Genomic DNA, 21,762 nt, shown 5'->3' with positions numbered 1-21,762 from the left:
GCATCGATGCTGTTATTGCTGGACTTATTTTAGGAGTAGGCCACGCTTTCACCCGTATTGGGAGTTCATGCTTGACTAATTCAAATGGGCATTATTGTATTTCTAACGTTTAATTTCGCTGTTCTTTGCGGCTCTCTTAATGGGAATCGGTTTACTTCCCGGTTTTAGAATAGGCTATTTTACTCTCTAGATAAGAGAAAAGTCTAAAAATATTATACATTGAGTCAGCTAAGGCGATTCTTAGTAGTCTGGAATTGTTAGTTTCAGATTTTATATATTATGAAAAATATATTATTTCTATTTTGCATTTCATTTTTTGCTAAGCGTAACTATATCGATATCATTATGATATAACAGTTCGATTTTATTTTTCTATTTATTTCGGTTCTATTGCACATGAAGCAGGTTAGGTGGGACCACAGCGTTGCAATTTTCTGCTGTAAAGCAATAATGTGCAAGCATTCTAGTCTATTCAAGTCTAAATTATGAAGTAATGCTTACAAGTTAAGGTTTTTTTGCTTTTTTATACATCTTCCCATTTGTTTATTAGCTGTCGTGGTGAATCTTGAACAACAGGGCCCCAGTGTAACACATATTTGTTACAGTGAGTCAACTCCGCGACTAGACACAGCAACTAGGTGCGGTATGAAGCTGCCGCAACGTCCCCGACCTCACCGGTTCGGTGTATTACGTGTCGGTACTCGTATTTACGACGTAAGACGTAGACGAAATCATATGCTGGTGTTTTCGTGTCCTATGAGGACACGACACGATTTTGCTACTTAATTTTTCATAAATTAGCATTTAAAAAAATTAAATATGTGTACCCGTGCTGCAAATGGCTGTCCGTCAGCATCTTATAAAATATTTTAGTGTCAACCTTTATATTTAAGCGACAAGTCATCGAGTAGTACTGAGCGGCAGAACATAGAAATTGAGCCACTATTCGTATCTATGATTATAATTATTGATGCTAAAAAAAAATAAATCCATTCCGCACTTAACGGTTGAATAAAGGATTTGGTTCATTATCACTTTAGAATCGAATTGAAATACTTTTCATAAATTAATGTACCATCTGTTGTCCGGAATAGTCCCCGTGGCGTATGCGATAATAAACGATCAATGAAGCGATGATTCTATGCAACGGCAAGAATTCCGTCTGATACAGCACTAATTTATGGACAGGCGTGAAAGCGATTATCTTCCACGTTACCAAAAATGAACTAAACTGACTCTTTCTATCAAAGCAAATAATCCGAACCGAATGCCAAAGCATATCCCAGAAAGTATATAATCCAACCATAACAAATAAACTGAAAAATGCTGACTCAATTACGGACATTCACAATTAAACTGCGAAATAATTACGAAGTAAACTAAATTACACAATAAACATAATTTTATGACGACTTTCACGTAACTTGCAGTAGGAAGTAGAATAACACCAACTAACCGACGTAAGACTCATGAATGATATTTTAATCAAGTCAATTAGCACAGTTTCTACGAAATAGTTAAAAATTTATGTAGCATAATATAATCTAGACTCTAGAGAAATAAAAATAATGGAATAGGTACTTTTATGGAAGGTAATGGAAAAAAAAGGAAGATTCAACGGTCCTAATATGCCGCGAACCCAGCAGTGGGAGGCTACCTTGCACAGGATACCAGCTAGATTATGGTCTAATGGCGCCTATTTCTGCCGTGAAGTAGTAATGTGTAAGCATTATTGTGTTTCTGTCTGAAGGGCGCCGTAGCTAGTGTTATTACTGAGCAAATGAGACTTAACATCTTATGTCCCAAGGTGACGAGCGCAATAACTGTAGTGCCGCTCTGAATTTTTGGGCTTTTCAAGAATCCTGAGCGGCACTGCATTGTAATGGGCAGGCGTATCAATTACCATCAGCTGAACGTCCTGCTCGTCTCGTCCGTATTATCATAAAAAAAAGGTAACATTCTGATCTACAATTATTAAGAGCTAAAAAACCCTATAGTCCTTTTGTTTTCCTAACATTTGTTTCTCTCTGGCTTGATCTGGCGTTGGCTTGGCTATCATGTCTTTGATTAACAATTATTGTGAATTTTTGCAATGCAATTGTGTTATCCTTACCAAAATGTCCGAAACGCATCACTGCCTCAGTGTGAGCCTAAAGTTTCTACACATTTTATTCGTTTCCAAATATATGTAGCTACTGTCTGACCCGAATTACGTTGTTGCTCTGCACATATTTTTTTAATTAAAAAAAAATAATTAAAGACTTGTCTATAATATTTCATAACATCAAGAATTATTCCTTAAAATATGCTCCCTGTTGTTGAAATGAAATTGTTTCAGAGCAGAACTGTCAAACCGTGCGTCAGTAAATTCTCTCATTGAAGTATAAGCCCATACAAAACAAATAATGGAAAAAATAATAATTATGAGTCCCAAATCGAAATAAAAACTATCCTATCTCTCAAGTTGGACTACACTGCACTCCATGAAGGAATCCCCATTAAAATCCGTTCATTAGTTTAGGAGTTCACTGGGAACAAACATCGGGACACTGGATTTAAATATATATTAAGATTTTACTTAAATTGTTGTAATTTTAATTTTGTTTTTTATTTCAGGCCTCGACTATTGATGGCAGGCGGAAAGGAGCATGCCTGTTCTGTCAAGAATATTTCATGGATCTGTACTTATTAGCGGAACTGAAAACTATCAGTTTAAAGGTGAGATATTTTAATAATATTATTTTGTACCGTTTTTTTAATTGTGTATGAATGTCTGTATAACCCTAAATACCTCATTAGAACAACAAAATCGTAATTTTAGCCTCAAACACCCTCCTATGCAAATATAACGCTGAATTTATCCCGACGAGGGAAAATACTGTTTCGGGTACTTGCTGTATTTTCATATCTTGTTGATGATATCTCATGTATAGTTACTGGTTTTTCGTATCTAGTTGTAATCCGCAACAATGCAGCATAGGCCAGAATTATTCGGTTGATAAAATCTTTAGTAAGCTCCTTCAATGGCAACCCCTATTTTTAATATAAATAACAAGGTAAGAGTTTTAGACAAGACCCTTACATATAATAATATTATAGTAGTTTCGGTGTAAATATTATTAATAAAATAAAGCGGTTAGTAAGTACATATTCGCCCAAGGTTGTGCGATTGCCCTCGCCTGCCTCGGCCAACGTTTTGTGACTTTATACATTTAATAAAAACGTTTGTAGAATGAATTCTTTGTAATGTAGGTAGCAAAAATAATTCAAAATCAATCAGTATTCTATATAGATCTGTGTTATATGTCGACCGAACTGAAGAGGGCTCATCAATATTTTTCAATTGCAGGTAACAACAGTTGACATGCAGAAGCCTCCACCAGACTTCCGCACCAACTTCGAAGCCACACATCCGCCAATTCTTATCGACAACGGACTCGCGATCCTGGAGAACGAGAAGATTGAGAGGCACATCATGAAATCTGTTCCCGGCGGGCATAATCTTTTCGTACAGGTAAGAGCTATGTGAAGGGTTCCCCAAAGGATAACCAACGGGAAGCTCAGATGACAGAGTTTCCGCGCGAATGAGAGTCTTCTGCCGTTTATTGCGGATATTTCATATCTATTTGCTGATATTTCATGTCTAGATGCCTATTAATGTAAAGAGAAATAAGCTGGATAAGATGTAGACACTTAACATGTTACCTTCATCATCATCATCAGCCGGAAGACGTCCACTGCTGGACAAAGATTTCCACAATGATTGGTCCTGCGCTGCCCTCATCCAATGTATTCCGGCGATCTTGACCTGATCGTTTGTCCATCTTGTTGAGCCTACCAACATTGCGTCTTCCGGTACGTGGTCGCCATTCGAGGACTTTACTGCACCAACGGACATCTGTCCGTCGAAATATGTGCCCTGCCCACTGCCACTTCAGTTTCGCAATCATTTAGGCGATGTCGGTAACTGGTTTTCCTACGAATCTTCTCATTTCTGATTCGATCTTGCAGGGAAACTGCGAGCATAGCCCTCTCCATTGCGCTCTGAGCGACCACGATCTTTCTCTTTTACCTTAAAAATAGCACCGTTTAAAACTTCTGCCGCATCCAATTAATATCTATGTATGATTCTATTCTGGATCCTATTCTGATACATGTTTTAAACCAGCATATTTTTCCACGTCAGTCAGGTGCGAATGTTGAATTCATAATTTTCGACGGGGCAACGGACCACGACTAACAAAATATGTACTTAGTGCAGATTTTATGTTCTCTAAGTTAAGATCGTGCATTTAAAATAAATTGGTAGGGCATGGGTGTGGATTAACCGCGTGGTATTTATTCTCTTTCACTCCAAATGAAGTAAGCGTCATCTATCATTTTTCAACTTTAAAAATTAATTTAATGTTTTTTTTTTGTGTTAAGTTTTAATAAAATACTGTCTAAATGGTAAGATAGGACGCACCAAGATCCAGTTGTTGGTCCAAAGATGTTTATTTGCCTTCCTCTTGAGCCTAATTTCGCGTTTTAATCTCGCTCTCCCAGCTTTAGTCTAGTCTAAATGTCCTGCCGTATATAAACGAGGTTTTAAATGATTGCAGGACAAGGAAGTGGCGTCGCTGATCGAAAACCTGTACTCCAAACTGAAGTTGGTGCTGGTACGTAAGGATGAGCAGAAGTCGGCAGCATTGCGCGCGCACCTTGGCCGCATCGACGCGTTACTTGAGCGCAGAGGCACAAGGTAACTGTCCACTTCAAAATTGTTTTTCTGCCATATTTTATGATCGAACCGGCGCATCCACAGTGAACCCCTCGAGTCGCTCATAACCCAACCGATGTACCCATAGAAAGGTAAAAAATTACCAAACATTCGAAAAAGTATGCCTCAGTCCTTAGGAGAACGGGCAAGAAACACAGCGAGCCTCTTTTTGAAGTGAAACTTCTAATGCGACTTCCAACAAGGTTGCGTTAAACGTTTAACTCTACCATGCAGGGGGTATGAAAACACTCTTGTTTGTTTGGACTTAGTTCATCGGCTCCCAACAAACAATTGTTGCCATGGTGATCTCGGTTATTATTAAAATATGTGACGTTGTTGTCTCTTACGTGGTACAAATCGTCCTGAACGACAACATGAAAACATAACACACGTCACAGACTATTGTTATCTCATTTACATACGATATTCGGATAAATAAAGCAATTCGTGCGAAATTATTCCCTAACCATTACAAAATATTCAAAAATGCACAACGTTAGTGCTCAAGTTTTCAATTCTGCCGGCACTCCCGGAGTGCAACCCTTGCTTTTTTTTTTGATAAAATTTCGTTACAGTACAATATCGTACAATAATTTATTATTAAATAGCCTGAGGTCGCTCTATGTAATAAACTAAGAATTACATGGTGAAAATAATCGCCATTGTTGTGGAAGAGTTTCCGTAGTTAGGTAGTTACATATGTATACACAATGTTCACACGTTGTATCACATCCTCTATGTCAGTTCTAATGTCTTCTTATATATATATATATATATATTTTTATGGGTGTACCGCTAAGCCAACCGTCCATCGACACAAATTATATTTGAATGTTGTCCGAGATACGGCATCAATTGAAAATTATAAATCGTTTATTTAACGACTTAATGGGAATTGAATTGAGGTGGTTATTTAAGAGTAAATCGACTACACTAATTTAGAAAGTTATTTGGTTTTTGGGTTATTTGGATGGAAGATTTCCAAACGCATTAATATTCTTGCTTGGATAAAACGGTTGACGCGACTGAAAGATACCAGACACGTATGTCAGGACTTTGGCAAATGGAGGTCCGCTATCTCAACCTACCTCTGGGATACATACAGGCACGTTTGTATATAAAAGCGAGGAGTCAACGATGCCAAGATAACCAGAGAATGTCGCTACCAAACAATTATGTATAACTTTTGGAGTGAAAACTGCTTAAAGATGTAAGATCTCTATTTTGTGGGTATTTAATGACGAATAACTGGGCAAATCACTCAGAGCAAAATTTACTTTAGTAATTTATATAGCACAAATTTTTTTTTATATTTTATTAGACATATAATAGGGGGCAAACGCCGCACGTTATGGGAGGTGCTGAGGTAACCTCTCGCAACAAGCGTCAAGAGATGCGTTGCCGGCCTTTAAGTATCGATACGGGAAAACTGCAAAATTTATTCCACTAAGTGGCTGTGTTGTTGCGAGGACTTCTCGTCGCAAAACTTTCGGTTGTACAATCATGCGGGTGAATTTTCGCATTCTGTAGTAATGTCCGGTGATGGATTTCGACTTTTATTGAAGTACTGTGTCGCCTTGAGTGCCCATGGAATTGAACGTCGCTCGATATATCGACGCCAAGTATGACGATACAAGCTGTGGCAGTTAGACAAGCGGTAAACCCATAAACTTGTGTCTTTTTGGGGTTAAACTGGACTAAATTTTGCCAACCAACCACCGCCCCAACCGATGGCGTTAACCGGCAACCCATTTTATCGACGCTATCCTGAAGAATGTTGGTACAGCCAGTAGAGACGGCAACTACGTTGGTTTTGATGGTAGTATCAAATGATTCTGTTGTGACGAGTTGTCGGTTGTGGAGACCGACTCAGATGAGAGTAATCCATATAAATAAAATGATAGAGGTTTTCATTTGTACCACAGAAAAGCTACTGAATAGATTTCAATTAAGTGTTCCACGTTCTATTCCTGATACACTTCGCCCATGTCTAAGACGTTTAGTTACCATTATTATGTATGTCGTTTCTGTAAGTAGCGTGGTTTTATTTGTAGATTTCTGACGGGAGACACAATGTGCTGTTTCGACTGTGAGCTGATGCCGCGGCTGCAGCATATTCGCGTTGCCGGAAAATACTTCGTTGACTTTGAAATACCTGTAAGTATACAAACACCAGATGTTATAAGAAATATTGCAGTAACAATTTTTTTCTTTAAATTTCGTTCCGGAAGGATTAACATTCGTCGTTCCGTTCTTCTGTTATAAAGTGGGAGGTTCCTTTGCACAGAGTGCCGGATGTATGAAAATAAGGAACGAAAGGAGTAGGACATTCAGCTGTTGGTAATTGATACACCCTGCCCATTACAATGCAGTGCCGCTCAGGATTATTGAAAAACTGAAAAATTCTGAGCGGCACTACAACTACAACTCGTCTCCTTAAGACATAAGTTGTCAAGTCTCATTTGCCCAGTAATTTCACTAGCTACGGCGCCCTTCAGGCCAAAACATAGTAATGCTTACACATTACTGCTTCACGGCAGAAATATTCGCCGTTGTGGCACCCATGATTTAGCCGGCATCCGGTGCAAAGGAGCCTCCCACTGGCCACTAGCCACACTAGAATTTGCTCTTGTTAAAACTTAGTGACATGATATAATATTATTTACTTTTTTGCAGGCGGATTTCCGCGCGTTATGGCGTTACATGTTCCATATGTATCAGCTCGACGCTTTCACGCAAAGTTGTCCCGCCGACCAGGACATCATCAACCACTATAAATTACAACAGGTAATGTCTCACAATTATGTCCAGTCAATGTATAATAATATCTGTTTCGTAATAGCAATGACTCTTGCAGTGTTCTTCCGGTGCGTGTAGAACTGGACCATTTAACTATTATTGCCGAAATATAGTGATGGTCTTGTACCTTTAAGCCGGGTTAAGACAGGGTCAGTGAACCAGTCAGGAGCCCTATTACCAAAATCGAAATACGAAGTTTCGGTTGACGGATCATACATTCTCCTATTACGAAAGTGTTTCGGATCCGAAGATCGACGCGAAGTTCGCGATTAGACATTTACTTTTTATGGTTATGTCTATGGTTCCGAAACGAAATCCATCCGCACTATTCGGATCGGAAGTACTTTAGTAATAGGATTTAATTCGATGTTGCTCGTTCTTTCGTTTCGGACCGAAATATCGGCTTTCGTCGTCGAGTCAGTAGTCGTGGTAAGCTGAGTACGGTGACCATACGTTTGTGAAGTCAGTCGCTTAGTTTACGAGACATTTTAGCGTCTACGCAACGCGACGTCAACCCACAACACCGCTTTATAGAAGGAAGATATCTCAAAGTGGAGAGCAATGTGCTAACTAGAATTTTGGGTTTTTTGAAAAATCATAAGCGGTACTGTAATGAACAGGGCATATCCATATACCATTAGGTTTTCGCCTTGATCGTCTCGTAACATTTTCAGATAAAAAAGGTGGAGTTTTCCGAAATCACAATGTTGGTTCAGAAGTCAAGATCGACCTGCTACCAGTCGAATCATAGTTAATATTTTAGGTTGAGATGAAAATAATAATGCTTTATTACCGTGAAGATATTATTGTTTACAATACCAGACTATGCTTGTATAGTATTTTCGGACAAGTTCCCATTCTTTTATGCCATATTTATTAATATGAAAATATTTAAAGGGGGTACAAAATAGAATTAATTCACATGAATGTAGAGGTAAGGAGAACAATCTCCGTCCGGTGTAATCTTGTTTGACACATAATATTATAGTCACTAAAACTTATAAGTTCTTCTACTCGGCGCACGTGACTTTCCATAAAAGCTCATACATTTACATACCCTCTTGCTACTTGCATTTACATAAGTGTACCGCTTACAGCCGTACACTTATGTAAATGTTCCCGATAAGAGATTGTTCCCCTTACATCTACCCTCCACACTTTTATGTGTATTATTAAGTCTTCTACCTCTTCAGCTTTTTTATCTAAGGCCTGTAAGGGGTATTTGAGAAATTTATATTGTGTTCTTCTTGCGTTTATCCTGTGCTACATCTATTATATTTCTATCATTCCCAACAGTTAGCAACAAAAGGTTTACTATCGCCAACGCTGACGCGACCGAAAAGTGACGTCACTAAGTCTCCGGTACGTGATGGTGTACTGTGGCGTAACCCTCGTGTACATAGCCTCTAAAAACGCTGTCTAATACTTACATAATCTGTAACACATTATGAAATGCCTTGTGTTTAACCGCGCCGATTAAGAATACAATGAGTACTAACCCGTTGATAGTATTCTTTGTTGGCGCGAGTTATGCTGTCTAATTAAATGTTGTGACGTTTGTCAATGTATCATACTTGCTGCAATCTTTCATTTTACGTTGGTTGTGGTTTTCTGTGTCCTGATTCTCAGCTGTAAAATAATATTGCACCTAACTTTTATTTAGTCTGTGACGATTTGTAAGTATGCCATATTAATCTTATATTGCAACACCATTAGATTAACTAATTAATGAAATAGTTAAAACTTATACAGTCGACTTCAAATTTTTAAATATGTAATTAAAACATACCAACTATTTCAAATGCATTCACAAATCGCAAAATGTAGATACCTATTTGAAATTTAATGCGCTATTTTCAATAATTTTGAAATATTCGCTTTACTATTGATCGAGAAATAATTTTTAAAATTTCCAACATAGCACCGCTTTGCGAATTACTGATTTATGGTAATAAGTTAGTTTAAAAAATAATTGATAGGTAATTCAAGTCTATTAATAAACCTACTTGAATAAAGATATCTGACATACTTTTATGCAGACCGATTGAGAACATCCTCACTTCTTTAATTCCTTGACAAAGAAAGTATTTAAATAATTTTCTGCTCTAATACTAACAGCTTAGATTATGGATTGGTCTCCGTGCGCTCCAACTAGATACCGCACTACCTAAAGAACAGTAGCTTTTTTATTACGGCAACTATTAGATGCTTGTGGCATCTTGACACTCAATGGCATCTCTCAAATTTTGTAACATACGCTTCGTGTTATTTTATATTGAAATTAAAATACAAAATACTGGTGATATTATGTGATCCCATTGTCTTTCTTATTTCTTGTAGAATTATTTTTTACAAAGTTTTACTTCACAACCCGCCATTTTAGTTTCAATTGGGCGTAGGTTTTGTTGCCACACTGCGACTACGCCTGCGGTATCTAGTTGGAGCGCAGCGGAGACCAATCCTTAATCTAAGACTAACAGCGTATTTATTGAGTATCTGTAATGCAAGAGTGAAACTGGCACTCCTGCTTTCCTCGCGGTTTCATTTGATAAGGTCCTAATCATTAGGACAAAATTCATAGGCAGATAGCATTCAAACATAGCACAAGTGATTTGCACTTGTTTATTTATTTATTTGTTAACAAATACATCCTTAAACATAAAATAGATATAGTAATATGGACACAAGGATGTCTTCTGTAACAGTTTCACTAAATACACTTAATATTTTAACACTTAAATTTTATTTAAATTTACACTTATATTACACTTAGTAGCAAACAACCAATTAACAACATTGAAGATCTTAGAATGATAGAATTGTAGACATAATAATTTAAAAGGAATTTCGTGATTTCTAACTTACTCTGTTTGTGCCAAGATTTGTTTTATCAGAAGTTTTGTTCAATAATAAAACGTCTTAATACGATAATCAAATGACACAATGGTTTTTGGTTTTACTTTTTTTTAATAAATCAAATAGTTATTGTTTTGTATGATGGTTTTTACAATAATGGAATATTAGTTTAATTATGAAGTATACAAAACTAATGTTCTTCATATTTATAATAAATATTATAGCCTGTTAACACACTCACAGGTTAGCCGACAATCTCATATAATGCATCTATTTTTTATCCTAATGTCAACGTCAATGTCAACCCAATCAAAGAAGACTGGCTTACAATTATTGACAGTGACACTGACGTACGTAAGAACTTTCACTATTTTTTCTAAATGCCAACGTAAACTGGTTCTTGAGTACAATAATAATATATAAACCCAATGTAACTACCAGGAGAAACTGAGTACCTACTATATAACGAAATACTAAAACAGTTATCTTAATGATTGTAAAAATACTATTTTAAATCATATTATATTATGTCAACAATATATTTTAAAATGTATATAGGGATTGTTTTTTAAACAAAAACCTTCATCATTGTTAAAAACATTAATTAAAAGTTGATGATAACTTTTGAATATAATTTTGTAATAAGTTCTGTCTTGAAATACATGGGGAAAAGGGTTTCGCGATAGTGGAGGGCCACCGAAAGGAGTCAACGTCTAAAAGTCATGAATTCATAAACAACCATCAATATAATAAGCTTCATAGAAGAATTTGAGGGTTCAGTCACAGTATAGATTATTATATACGCTGAAGCAATATGGAAACTACGTACAAACATCCGAAATGACGCATGCACACAGACAAGGCCAATAATCGGACGACGCAGAGCTGTTAGACGCGCCAGCCCTGCGCGTAGGGCTGGCAACTTTTAATAGAAGAAATAGTAGATAAAGAAGTAAATAAAGAGTACGGACTTTCAAAAAAGAGTATCATTTATTTTATATTTTAAAAAGGTGGTTTTGTACTTTTTGCTGCTCATAACAATTTTCTAAACAACGGTTTTTTAAAAGATTTGTGAAAAAAAGAGTCTTTTAACATACTCTCTTAGTGCTGAGTCTTTTAACATACATTATAGAGTACGCCTACGAGTACAATACTCTATTTTAGACTACGGTTGGCAACCCTAAGCTGTGCGTGCCGCGTCGAAACATGCATGCTAACCTTACATGTACGTAGTTTTCATACTGCTTTAGCTGATATTTATATACTATGGTTCAACAGAGTCACAGTGCAAATAGCGTATTTAATTTTTTTGAGCAAAAATGTATTTTTTTGTAAAGACTGCAATAATTTTGGGAATTATTATAATAGTTCGAAAAGCGGCGGTTCGATCACCTGTCAAAATATAATTACAAAAAATATGCATATTTCCTTTTCACTTCGTTAGTCAAAATAACCCTCCAAAATTGAAAAATTTTCAACTCATAGACATAATACATTTCCTTTCATGAAAGTGCCTGCATATATTATAGGAAACCATCAATCTTAAAAACTAATAATTATATAATAATTTACTTTGAAGATATAAAATATGATAGCTATCGAATGATTTGAATTGGATTAACATGTTAGAATTCTTATTTACTTTAGTGACATAGGCTATTCTAAATTTATTAATAACTTCAAGTTCTTGAGACTCCTGATAGTTCCCGCAACCCTATTCAGATATTTGTATTAGAGCTTCTTGAATCAGACCACATCCACAAAGTAAATAACATGTCTTAAGAACTGAAGTGTTTGATGAATTCTGATGGAAATGTGTCTGAACCCAAGTGGAAATTAGATAATAACTACTTGAACCATATCTCGTATTGTATTTAAAGATTCATATTAACAATCAAATTGTTGATCTCATTTGATTCCTATTTAAAAATAACCTATTTTACAGGCACTAAAAATGAAGAAACATGAAGAGCTGGAGACACCCACATTCACAACATCAATTCCTATTGACATCAATGAGACAAACAATGGCGATGAGTAAGTTATTTCGGGGAATCCATGCCAAGTTTTGATTAATATAGATTGCCAATTAATGTACAGGGAATCTTTAAAATTTTGTCAAATAGTAATTATTGGATTCCATAAATTTGTTATGTCACATGTGATATCCCACCCCACATGCCCTCGCTTTTATAATTTATACTGACATACATGAACAAGAAGGTTGAATATCACAATTTATGACGTAATTCGGGTGCAATTTGTTATTATAAGATGTGTCTGTTGACTTCAGAAGCGAGAGGTGACTGTGGCCATGTTTTTAATTTTAATTGTTAAATGTTTTACGGGCAGAGGTGAAGTTATGGTTAAATTTTTGTTAAGTATTGTATTTTCTTAGCGTTTAAATACAAATGTGTTTACAATATAAGCTGTCTGAAAAAATTAATTATGAGACACAACTGAAGAAATATTCTATTACAAAATTGACCCTTATCATCTCTTTATTACTTTTATCACAAAAAAAAAAATGAGGGAGTGATACATTAATTTTGAATTAATTTTTACCAATTGAATATCAATGGGTAATGACTACAAGAATAGAATAACCTCTGCCTTTTCAAAATCTCCAATAAGCAATAGCCTTAAGCAATCTCCTTCTTGCCTGCTGTGGAATTACCTTATCCAAGGTAGAATGTACTTATTTTTTGATTTTATAATTTTCCATCTAGTATATAGTCAGGCTTTAAAATAACCACCTGATTAAGCAATAGATATCTATATTTTTGTATTATTATTGTAATAATAGTTAATTATTATGATAAATTGGTTGGAAATGTATATCTACACATGTCATTGAATAAATTAGTCTTAAAACTACCCACAAAGTAACATGCTCTTTTATACATTTTATATATATCATAAACACACATTTGTGTGACAAATATCAAGTGACTTTCTACGACAGAGCAAAATATTTATAACTGGCAACATGCCTTGTATAATAATACCATAGAATGTGGCAACTTGAAACACCAGCTTGTTTATCAAATTATTATTTTTTTCTCATCCATTTCACATGAGAAAGATTACATGCTCATATTTATTTTTTGTGCATACAAAGTTTGTGACATGTGCAGATAGATACATAAATACAGACTACAATATTGACTGGTGAAGAATGCCAATATGTTGTGGACATTGTATATTATTATTAGATAATAATTTAATTAATTGTTAAGGAATAAACCTGGATTAATATTATTTTTTATTTGTCTTTTATTTTTTTCCTTTCATTTTTGAATTTGTTTCTCAGTTTTTATCACATTTAACATTTGTGTATTTACATATCACATACACACAGCTGTACAGGCTGATTGTAATTCTATCTGGACCTTTAAGTGGTGTGTTTAATTAGCTCAACATAAGCTATTACAAAAGGTATCTAAAAAAATTATTAGCATCAGAAATAGAAAATTCCTTTTTACTATGTTACAACTCGGTATATAATAAATATAATATATAATACATAGTGTTCTGGTCTGATTACTTTATTTTTTTCCCTGATATTATGAATATCACCTGTATTAGAATTTTCCTAGAATGCCATACAATGTTTCAATCTTTTCAATGTAACTATATTATTAATAAATATTCATGCTCATATCTATTGAGATATTATCGTTCTATACATTTCTATATTTGCTATCTATATTTAAATTATCTTATCAAGTTGACATTGATAACAAATTTGTATAAGCAGTGCTAGCCTAATATTGTATGTGATATCTTTTATACTTTTAATAAACCTTTATAAATTTCAACAGCTTTTTATTTATATAAATAATCATTTGTTTAAACAATGTACAAGTACAAAGCCGAATTATTCCTAAAATAATATATTAATTATTGTGCCATTTAGTCATAATGATAATACAATTTTCTTCTTCATCCATTCATTTTTATATATTTCTTTTGGTAGTAAACAACTTAGGAAAACATGAGTCAAGTATGCGGTTATGCCCCATATTTTGTAATTTTCAGCTACAAATACTGGAAGAATATAATTATTTTTAAACTGTGTGTGGAAGTGGTTATCCTTATTACAGAGAGCATCCAGAGGAACAGAAAACACCTCTGAAACTTCACTGTAATTGACATTCAAATCCATATGGGTCAATTTTGGTATTGCACCTATTACAGGAGTAATCATAATTTCGTTATTTCTACCTGGAAACGCAGGTCCATAACCCCACACATCTATCTTTGATGATGACAAACCTATTTCTTCCTCTGTTTCACGTAAAGCTGTTTCCACTGGTGTTTCATTTTTATCGGTTTTTCCACCTGGGAACGATATATGACCGCTGTGATTCTTCAAATTTGGAGATCGCACAGTGTACAGAATTGATGGTACTTTTTCAATACCACAAATTGGTATTAGAACGGCAGCCGTTTTCGTTGGTATATGCTTTAATTTAGAAGTTGGTGCTTTAAAGCTTTTTAAATTGACCACACATCGCTCCCGAACAGCGACCGAGAATATATTTTGAAGACTAAAGTATCCAGGAAATGCCATTATAATACTTAATAATATTTGTATTATACTAAGTCCTTCCCAAGAATGCCGTGGACTGTGGAACTGCAATTGGCCTAAACAATTTACAATTCTATAAACTTTCTAAAACACTATTAGAATTTAGGTGACCACTGAGTACTGACTGGTGAACGTGGTGCAGGGGTGGGACAAATGCCTTATAGTGACGTTTTCAGAAGACTGTAGTGCCATCTGTTAGTTGGCCCGAAAATGAAAGCTTTGTCAGCTGTCACTCGCTTTGAAACCTTTCAACTTTTCTTTATTTGTGTCACGGCCCACTGGTCATAAAATGGCGGCTACTTCTAGCGATTGCGCATGTATGTAGCTCTCGTGTTCCATTTTGCATATTTACACTACTAAATCTAACCTTTATGTTCTATGTTGTGACAAAATTAAATAACTAACTCTACGCGCAACTTCAACTTGGTAAAAATTGCAATACGTACATTAAAAATTAGAGTTAGTTATTTAATTGCGTCACAACATTAAAAATGAATTTTATAATTTCGAGCTTATATATAGTTATTTTCGGGGCCAATCTTCAGATGGCGCTAGTTTTCAATAGACAGCTCATAATGCGAGAGAGAGAGAGGGCTCTCTTTTCCCTATGTATTGTTATTATACTCTTTGATGTGGTGATTATTGAATATCATCCATCATATTCATCAGAGTAAAAATAAAAATATTCTTTGATATCCACAGATATCATATAAATTTATAACTTTGGCTACAATTCGGGCGAATCAACATGACACCTGGCTCAAATGTCATTTGTTTAAATACAATTTGCAAAAAAGTTTTTTGTTTCCATTTCACAGTCTCGTACGAGAACAAATAATATTTTAATTTTTTAAACGTCTTATGCATGTATATTTTTCAATTACATGCATTAATCGCTTTTAAGTTGTAACACGTAGTTGTCAATCGATTTATATGGAAATAAAACAAAAAAAAGTATAATAATAGTCGTATATTTGTATAAGATTTATTAATTGACTATACTTAAAAAGTTATATTTTTACAATCACACACTTTCATCAATTTCTACGATTCCAGATACTATATCGCTATCATTATCTTTTTTTCGTCGTACGTTTCCCGTACCGAGCAGACGTGTTGCGTGAACTTATTAAATTCTATTTTCTTGATTTGCTAAATTCAAAACTACCTTCAAACTTACCTGCGCCTTCGCATACACTGCAAACTCGTGCCTTCGTAAGAAGGTGTGTTTACATTTATCTTGCTACTGGCCTGAAAATGATTCGTTCACCCACTGGAACAGGTTCTCAATTCCAGCCAAACCTATCTACTCTCTCTGATAAGGACGCTCATATCACCCAAAGAAGAACTCAAAAAATTCAAAAAAGGAAGCAACCAGATGATCGCAGTTGTGCCTGTGCTGTTGACGTACCAACCCTGAAAGGAGAAATAAAAAATCTCACTAAAATACTTGAGGAATTTATGCGCGGCAGTCGCCAATCTACGGCGAAAATGTCCGACAGTATATCAGACCTTAAGAGTGAAGTAAAAAGTATGAAGGAATCTCAGGAAACAAATATGAGCACAATTAACAATAACGTGACTGATGTTAAAGCGCAAATTATAGAAATGAATACATCAATAACTAATCTATCCAAAGAACAGAACCAATTGAAGTCCAGTCTTCTGAAACTTGAGAAAAGAGTATATATTGGTGAGAAAAAATTCGAATTTTTGGAAAATGACATTAGCAAACTTAGCGTTTCTTCAATACCATCTACAAGTCACAGTGGATCTGAATGAAGAGTTACTCATGGAATTTCAAGAACGTATTAGAAGACAGAGGAACTTAATTCTCGTTGGAGTGGCTGAGCAAAAATGTAAAAATGCTGAAGAGCGACACACTAGAGATGATTTTGATGTGATGAAAATACTTAAAGCTTTTCAAGACATACCTACCCCTATAAAAATTCACCGCATTGGAAAGTACAGTGAGTCGAAAAATCGTGGAATCAAGATCTCTTTTAGTAACGAAGAAACTGTCAAACGACTACTACGCTCAAAAGATAAACTGCCAATTGGTATTAAAATGTATTCGGATAATTCTCCTAACCAGCAGAAACTGTTGAATAACTTGCGAGACGAGCTCAATCGCCGCACTGGAGAGAGTGAGAATAACCTTACTATTAAATATGTTAAAGGGATACTGAAAATCATCTCCACTGCACCAAAAAACTAGTACAGACACTCTACTCATGCATTAAGAAGACCATTAACTACCAAATTTTTTTAACTATTCTGAAGTGAATAACACTAAATCCTGCCTAAACTTTCTATATCTTAATGCAAGAAGTATTTGTAACAAATTCGATGAACTAGCCTGCATAATAAGATCAATCCCTAAAACTACTCATGTAATACTACTGGCTGAAACGTGGATTAAAACGGAAGAACAAGCCAAAAAGTTCTAACTATACACACTATTATAACCTACGGATAGACAAAACGGGAGGTGGAGTTTCAGCTTATATACATAATGACCTAAAATATACCCTTACTGAAACACAATATGTAGGAGGAAACAACTACCTTTGGGTAAAATTAGAAAAGTATCCACTTAACTTGGGAATTATTTACAATCCAGGTGACACAAACTTTCAAGAATTCATGGACATTTTGGAATCACAGCTTCATCAATACAGCAGGTCATTAATCTTCGGAGATTTTAATATTGATCTCTTAGAGAAAAGCAAGAAAAAGCATAACTATATAAATTTACTAAATGCAGCAGATTATAAACTTTTGAACAAAGTAAATCAGGAACATTATACCCGTGGAACTTCAACAAAGAAATCAATATTGGACCATGTAGGCACAAATTTGCAAAGTGATACCTACAATCTTGCCCTGATTGACTCGTCTCTTTCAGACTATAGGCAAATTCACCTTACTTTAAAAAAGTATAACCCACCCCGTAAAAGCCGAGTTAAATATGAAGCTATAAATTATGAGAAGCTTTACCAAGAGATGGTTAATTTTCAAAGTGAAAACATTGAAAATTTTAACGAATTGCAATCTAAACTAAAGTCATTGATTGAAAAAAGTAAAGAAACAAAAATTAAAATATTAAATCAACCTAAAGCAGACTGGATTAACAAAGAAATTCTTAGTGCGATTAATCAGCGAAATGAATGTTGGTCAAAACTTCAGGAAGATCCAAATAATAAATTATTGCAGAGTAAGGCTAAAATGGAAAGGGACAAAACAGCTAGACTAATTAAGAAAAGAAAAGATGCCTACTACTTCAATAAATTCATTTACCATATCAAAGACCCAAAAAAAACATGGAATCTTATTGATTGCCTTTCCAACAACAAACTAAAATCAAGTTGTGCTCCCTCAAAACTAGTAATTAATTCAAGGGAAATCTCGTCGTCCATGAAATACGCAATACGTTTAACAATTATTTTGCTACTATAGGGTCAATATTAGCTAACCAAATTCCGGCCCAGTTCCATAATAATCATACCACTGTCCACCCAAACGATACCTCACGTAACTCAAAAAAACTCTCAGATATAAGCCCCTCCACTGTAGATGAAATTACAAGGATAATTGACAATTTGGACCCAAATTCCAGCACTGGTATTGATGGTATCAGTACTAAGGCCCTAAAATGTATAAAAAACCTTATAGCTCCAGTTCTTATCGAATGCATCAACAAATTTTCGAGGAAAGACGACTCCCAGACTCACTTAAGGTAGCCAAAGTCAGTCCCATTCACAAATCTGGCTCCAAAACTGATCCCGGCAACTATAGACCAATCTCTGTGCTCCCAGTACTATCTAAAGTAGTAGAAAAAATATTGCACAACCGTCTTGAATCTTATATGGAATCAATACAATACATTACAGAGCGCCAATTCGGTTTCAGACCAAAAAGTAATACTGTAGCTGCGACCGTTGACTTAGTGACAAAAGTGAGACAAAATATTGACAGTTAAAACATTGTGTTGGGCATATTTGTTGATTTAAAGAAGGCGTTTGACACAGTTAGTCATTCACTCCTTGAAACTAAACTTCATAACATAGGAATAACCGGCAATGCATTTAAAGTTTTCCAATCGTACCTCAGTCATCGACAACAGATTGTAAAAATTGGCGACTACAAAAGTGAACCCCTTCCAGTTAGTTTTGGTGTACCACAGGGATCGATCCTGGGGCCCCTACTCTTCTCAATTTATATAAATGATATCGTTAATTTAGGATTACATGGTCATATAACCTTGTATGCAGATGACACCTGTCTTTTCTATTTTGGGGCTTCCATCAATGACATTACCCAACATGCGCAAAAGGATCTTAATGTTCTTTCCAATTGGCTACAATCAAATCTACTTACAATTAATGGTACAAAGACTTCTTATATTATCTTTAGTGCGAAGAACAAACCAATACCTCCCTATAAACCCTTAAAAGTAAATGATGTTCCCTTAACAGAAAAGCACGTTGAGAAATATTTAGGATTACTATTGGACAGTAAACTGACATGGGGTGCCCATATTGAATATGTTAAAAAGAAACTCTCTTCTCTGCTGGGTTCACTTCGTGGCATAGTTCGTTCGATACCCCGCAATGTTAGAATACTTATCTATAATTCATTAGTTAAATCACACCTTACATATCTAATTGAAATATGGGGCAGTGCTCAAAAAACCAAGTTAGCTGAATTGCAAACAATACAAAATAGACTCATAAAAATGTTATTTCATTTCGCTTATTTAACACCTACTTCTAAAATATACAAACAAACAAACCTCATGAATATAAAACAACTTTATACATACCATACATGTATACTGATACAAAAAATTCTACATAATTCCATCCATACATCAATCTTACTCACCCAAACTAAACATGCGTCTAAACGCAGCACGAGCAACTTTTTAATAGTCTACCTTCATCTCTCAAAAAGATTAAGTCGCTAAAAACATTTAAACGTGAGTTATCACACTATATTGTTACAAAGTTTTTATAAAACACATGTCTGAAGTTATTTGTTATGTGACAGTGACCTGTTAAAGTGTGTAATCATAAATTTTGTGAAGAAGAATAAGGACTATAATGTATATGTATGTACTGAACATCTAAAGAACGGCGGATAAATTATTACATCATATTTTTATGTTCTCATGTAAGTGACAATATTATGTTTTTAATGAGAAATAAATATCTTTAAACCTATTATCATTTATTAAAAATAGCTATTTAAAGAAAGAACGTCCAAACGCAACAATGACTACAAAAATGTTAAGTACTATTACACGCATTGAGGCCTTTGCCCAGCAGTGGACGTCTTCCGGCTGAAGTGATGATGATGATGATGATGACACACATTGTAATCATTTATAACGTATTTTATTAAAACAAAGCTTATTTCAATTATTCATACATTAAAATATCACAGAAAGAGAACAACACGAATATTTTAGAACGAAAGGCACGTGCTCCGGTAACTGCTATGCTATCGCTTAGTGTGTTAAAAATTAAACCGTTAATATAAACTGGTACCCAGAAAAAACATTAATCTTGTTAATATTAAATGCTCTAAATTAATCGAATAAATTATTCAAATTAAGTGTGGTCTGTGGTCAGTGATATCTATTAAAAACCGATATCTCCTAGTAATATACTCAAAAGAATGAGTGTTCGATTTGGGAATACTCAATATTTTATGAAAGTGACGATACTACTTACAATACAGTAATAAGTATACAGCAATACAGTACTATAACTACATACTGCAGGGCCCGAATCAACGCATGCATAAATACACATGATTTACATGTATACAATAATTTTTAGTATTCAACACGTTGTAGCTACGTAGAGACTTGGCTAAAGAACCCACCTCCCAGGAATCCATCCATAAACATGAAAAAGAACCTAATATGTACATTGTAGTTGCTAACATAAATAAGGGTATGTTCCGTTATGCACTGCGACCACTGTACAGTGTGACGTCAATTTAGCATACTGTGAAGCCGTTCCTTTATAGCCAGTTATACTGATTACTGTAACGGAATGGAACGCAATCCCGTATAGTGGCAGCCGCATTTTTTGACGCAGCATTCAAATGAGTGTATTAAAGTTTTCTAGTTCATTAAAAAAACTGTTGTTGGAGTACTGTCAAACTGAAAATATTAGGCGTAAAAGTTAGGCACTCGAGTGGTTTTGACTGATCACGTGATCAAAGTACTGTGAGTACCTAACCTCGAAAACGCCAGTGCTCGCAGTAGAATATAGTGGCGATTTATGACGTCATATATTTTCCTAGGGTACTGCGGCAGTATACTGGCAGTCCATAACGGAACGAATTTTTCTACAGTGATCGGAACGTACCCAAAATGTTGTGCTAATGTTAAATTAACAAATGGTGATGTATAACTACACAGTAAAATATAACGCAGTAGTCAATTTTAATTTTTAACAGTGTTTGAATAAATAACGTTTTAAGTTAACAATTTTAACGACAAACGCAACTCTGCTGTCGCTACTACCCTCGCAAGGCCGCTGTCATGATCGAGTGAGGACGTTAATTCGCCCTATTAATAATGTCAAATATTTTTTTTATAATATTTTATTCTATATTTTTTCTATTGTACCTTTGCCACAATTTACGGCCGTTTTCAATAACCTATCTACCCTTAGTTTAACTTACCGATACATTGCTGTCACCGTTTAATGACAAGATCTCATCTATCCATAGGTAT

General features: G+C 34.9%; 2 protein-coding genes across 3 annotated transcripts in view; one reads left to right on the top strand and one right to left on the bottom strand.

The window, feature by feature from the left end:
* The window catches only part of LOC126973906 (chloride intracellular channel exc-4), a 70,752-nt gene extending 57,720 nt beyond the window's left edge, over positions 1–13,032 (top strand). Inside the window, exons 2-8 of one of the 2 annotated variants that reach the window (XM_050821274.1) lie at positions 2,617–2,718; positions 3,350–3,514; positions 4,602–4,741; positions 6,814–6,916; positions 7,436–7,546; positions 8,855–8,920; positions 12,360–13,032. In XM_050821274.1, coding sequence (XP_050677231.1) covers positions 2,617–2,718; positions 3,350–3,514; positions 4,602–4,741; positions 6,814–6,916; positions 7,436–7,546; positions 8,855–8,920; positions 12,360–12,455 — 783 coding nt within the window. In that variant the 3' untranslated portion in view covers positions 12,456–13,032. The remainder of the gene's footprint in view (positions 1–2,616; positions 2,719–3,349; positions 3,515–4,601; positions 4,742–6,813; positions 6,917–7,435; positions 7,547–8,854; positions 8,921–12,359) is intronic. The other variant, XM_050821275.1, reaches the window with a different exon arrangement.
* A 29-nt stretch (positions 13,033–13,061) lies between these two features.
* LOC126973917 (mitochondrial coenzyme A diphosphatase NUDT8-like) lies at positions 13,062–15,162 on the bottom strand. Its single transcript, XM_050821287.1, has one exon. The coding sequence runs from the start codon at positions 14,988–14,990 to the stop codon at positions 14,334–14,336; it is 657 nt and encodes a 218-aa protein (XP_050677244.1). The 5' UTR covers positions 14,991–15,162; the 3' UTR covers positions 13,062–14,333.
* Between the last annotated feature and the right edge of the window lie 6,600 nt (positions 15,163–21,762).

Source organism: Leptidea sinapis, chromosome 30, assembly GCF_905404315.1.
Source record: "Leptidea sinapis chromosome 30, ilLepSina1.1, whole genome shotgun sequence".
Lineage (NCBI taxonomy): Eukaryota > Metazoa > Arthropoda > Insecta > Lepidoptera > Pieridae > Leptidea > Leptidea sinapis.
The sequence above is the reverse complement of the archived record's forward strand: the minus strand, read 5'-3'. Positions and strand labels throughout refer to the sequence as shown.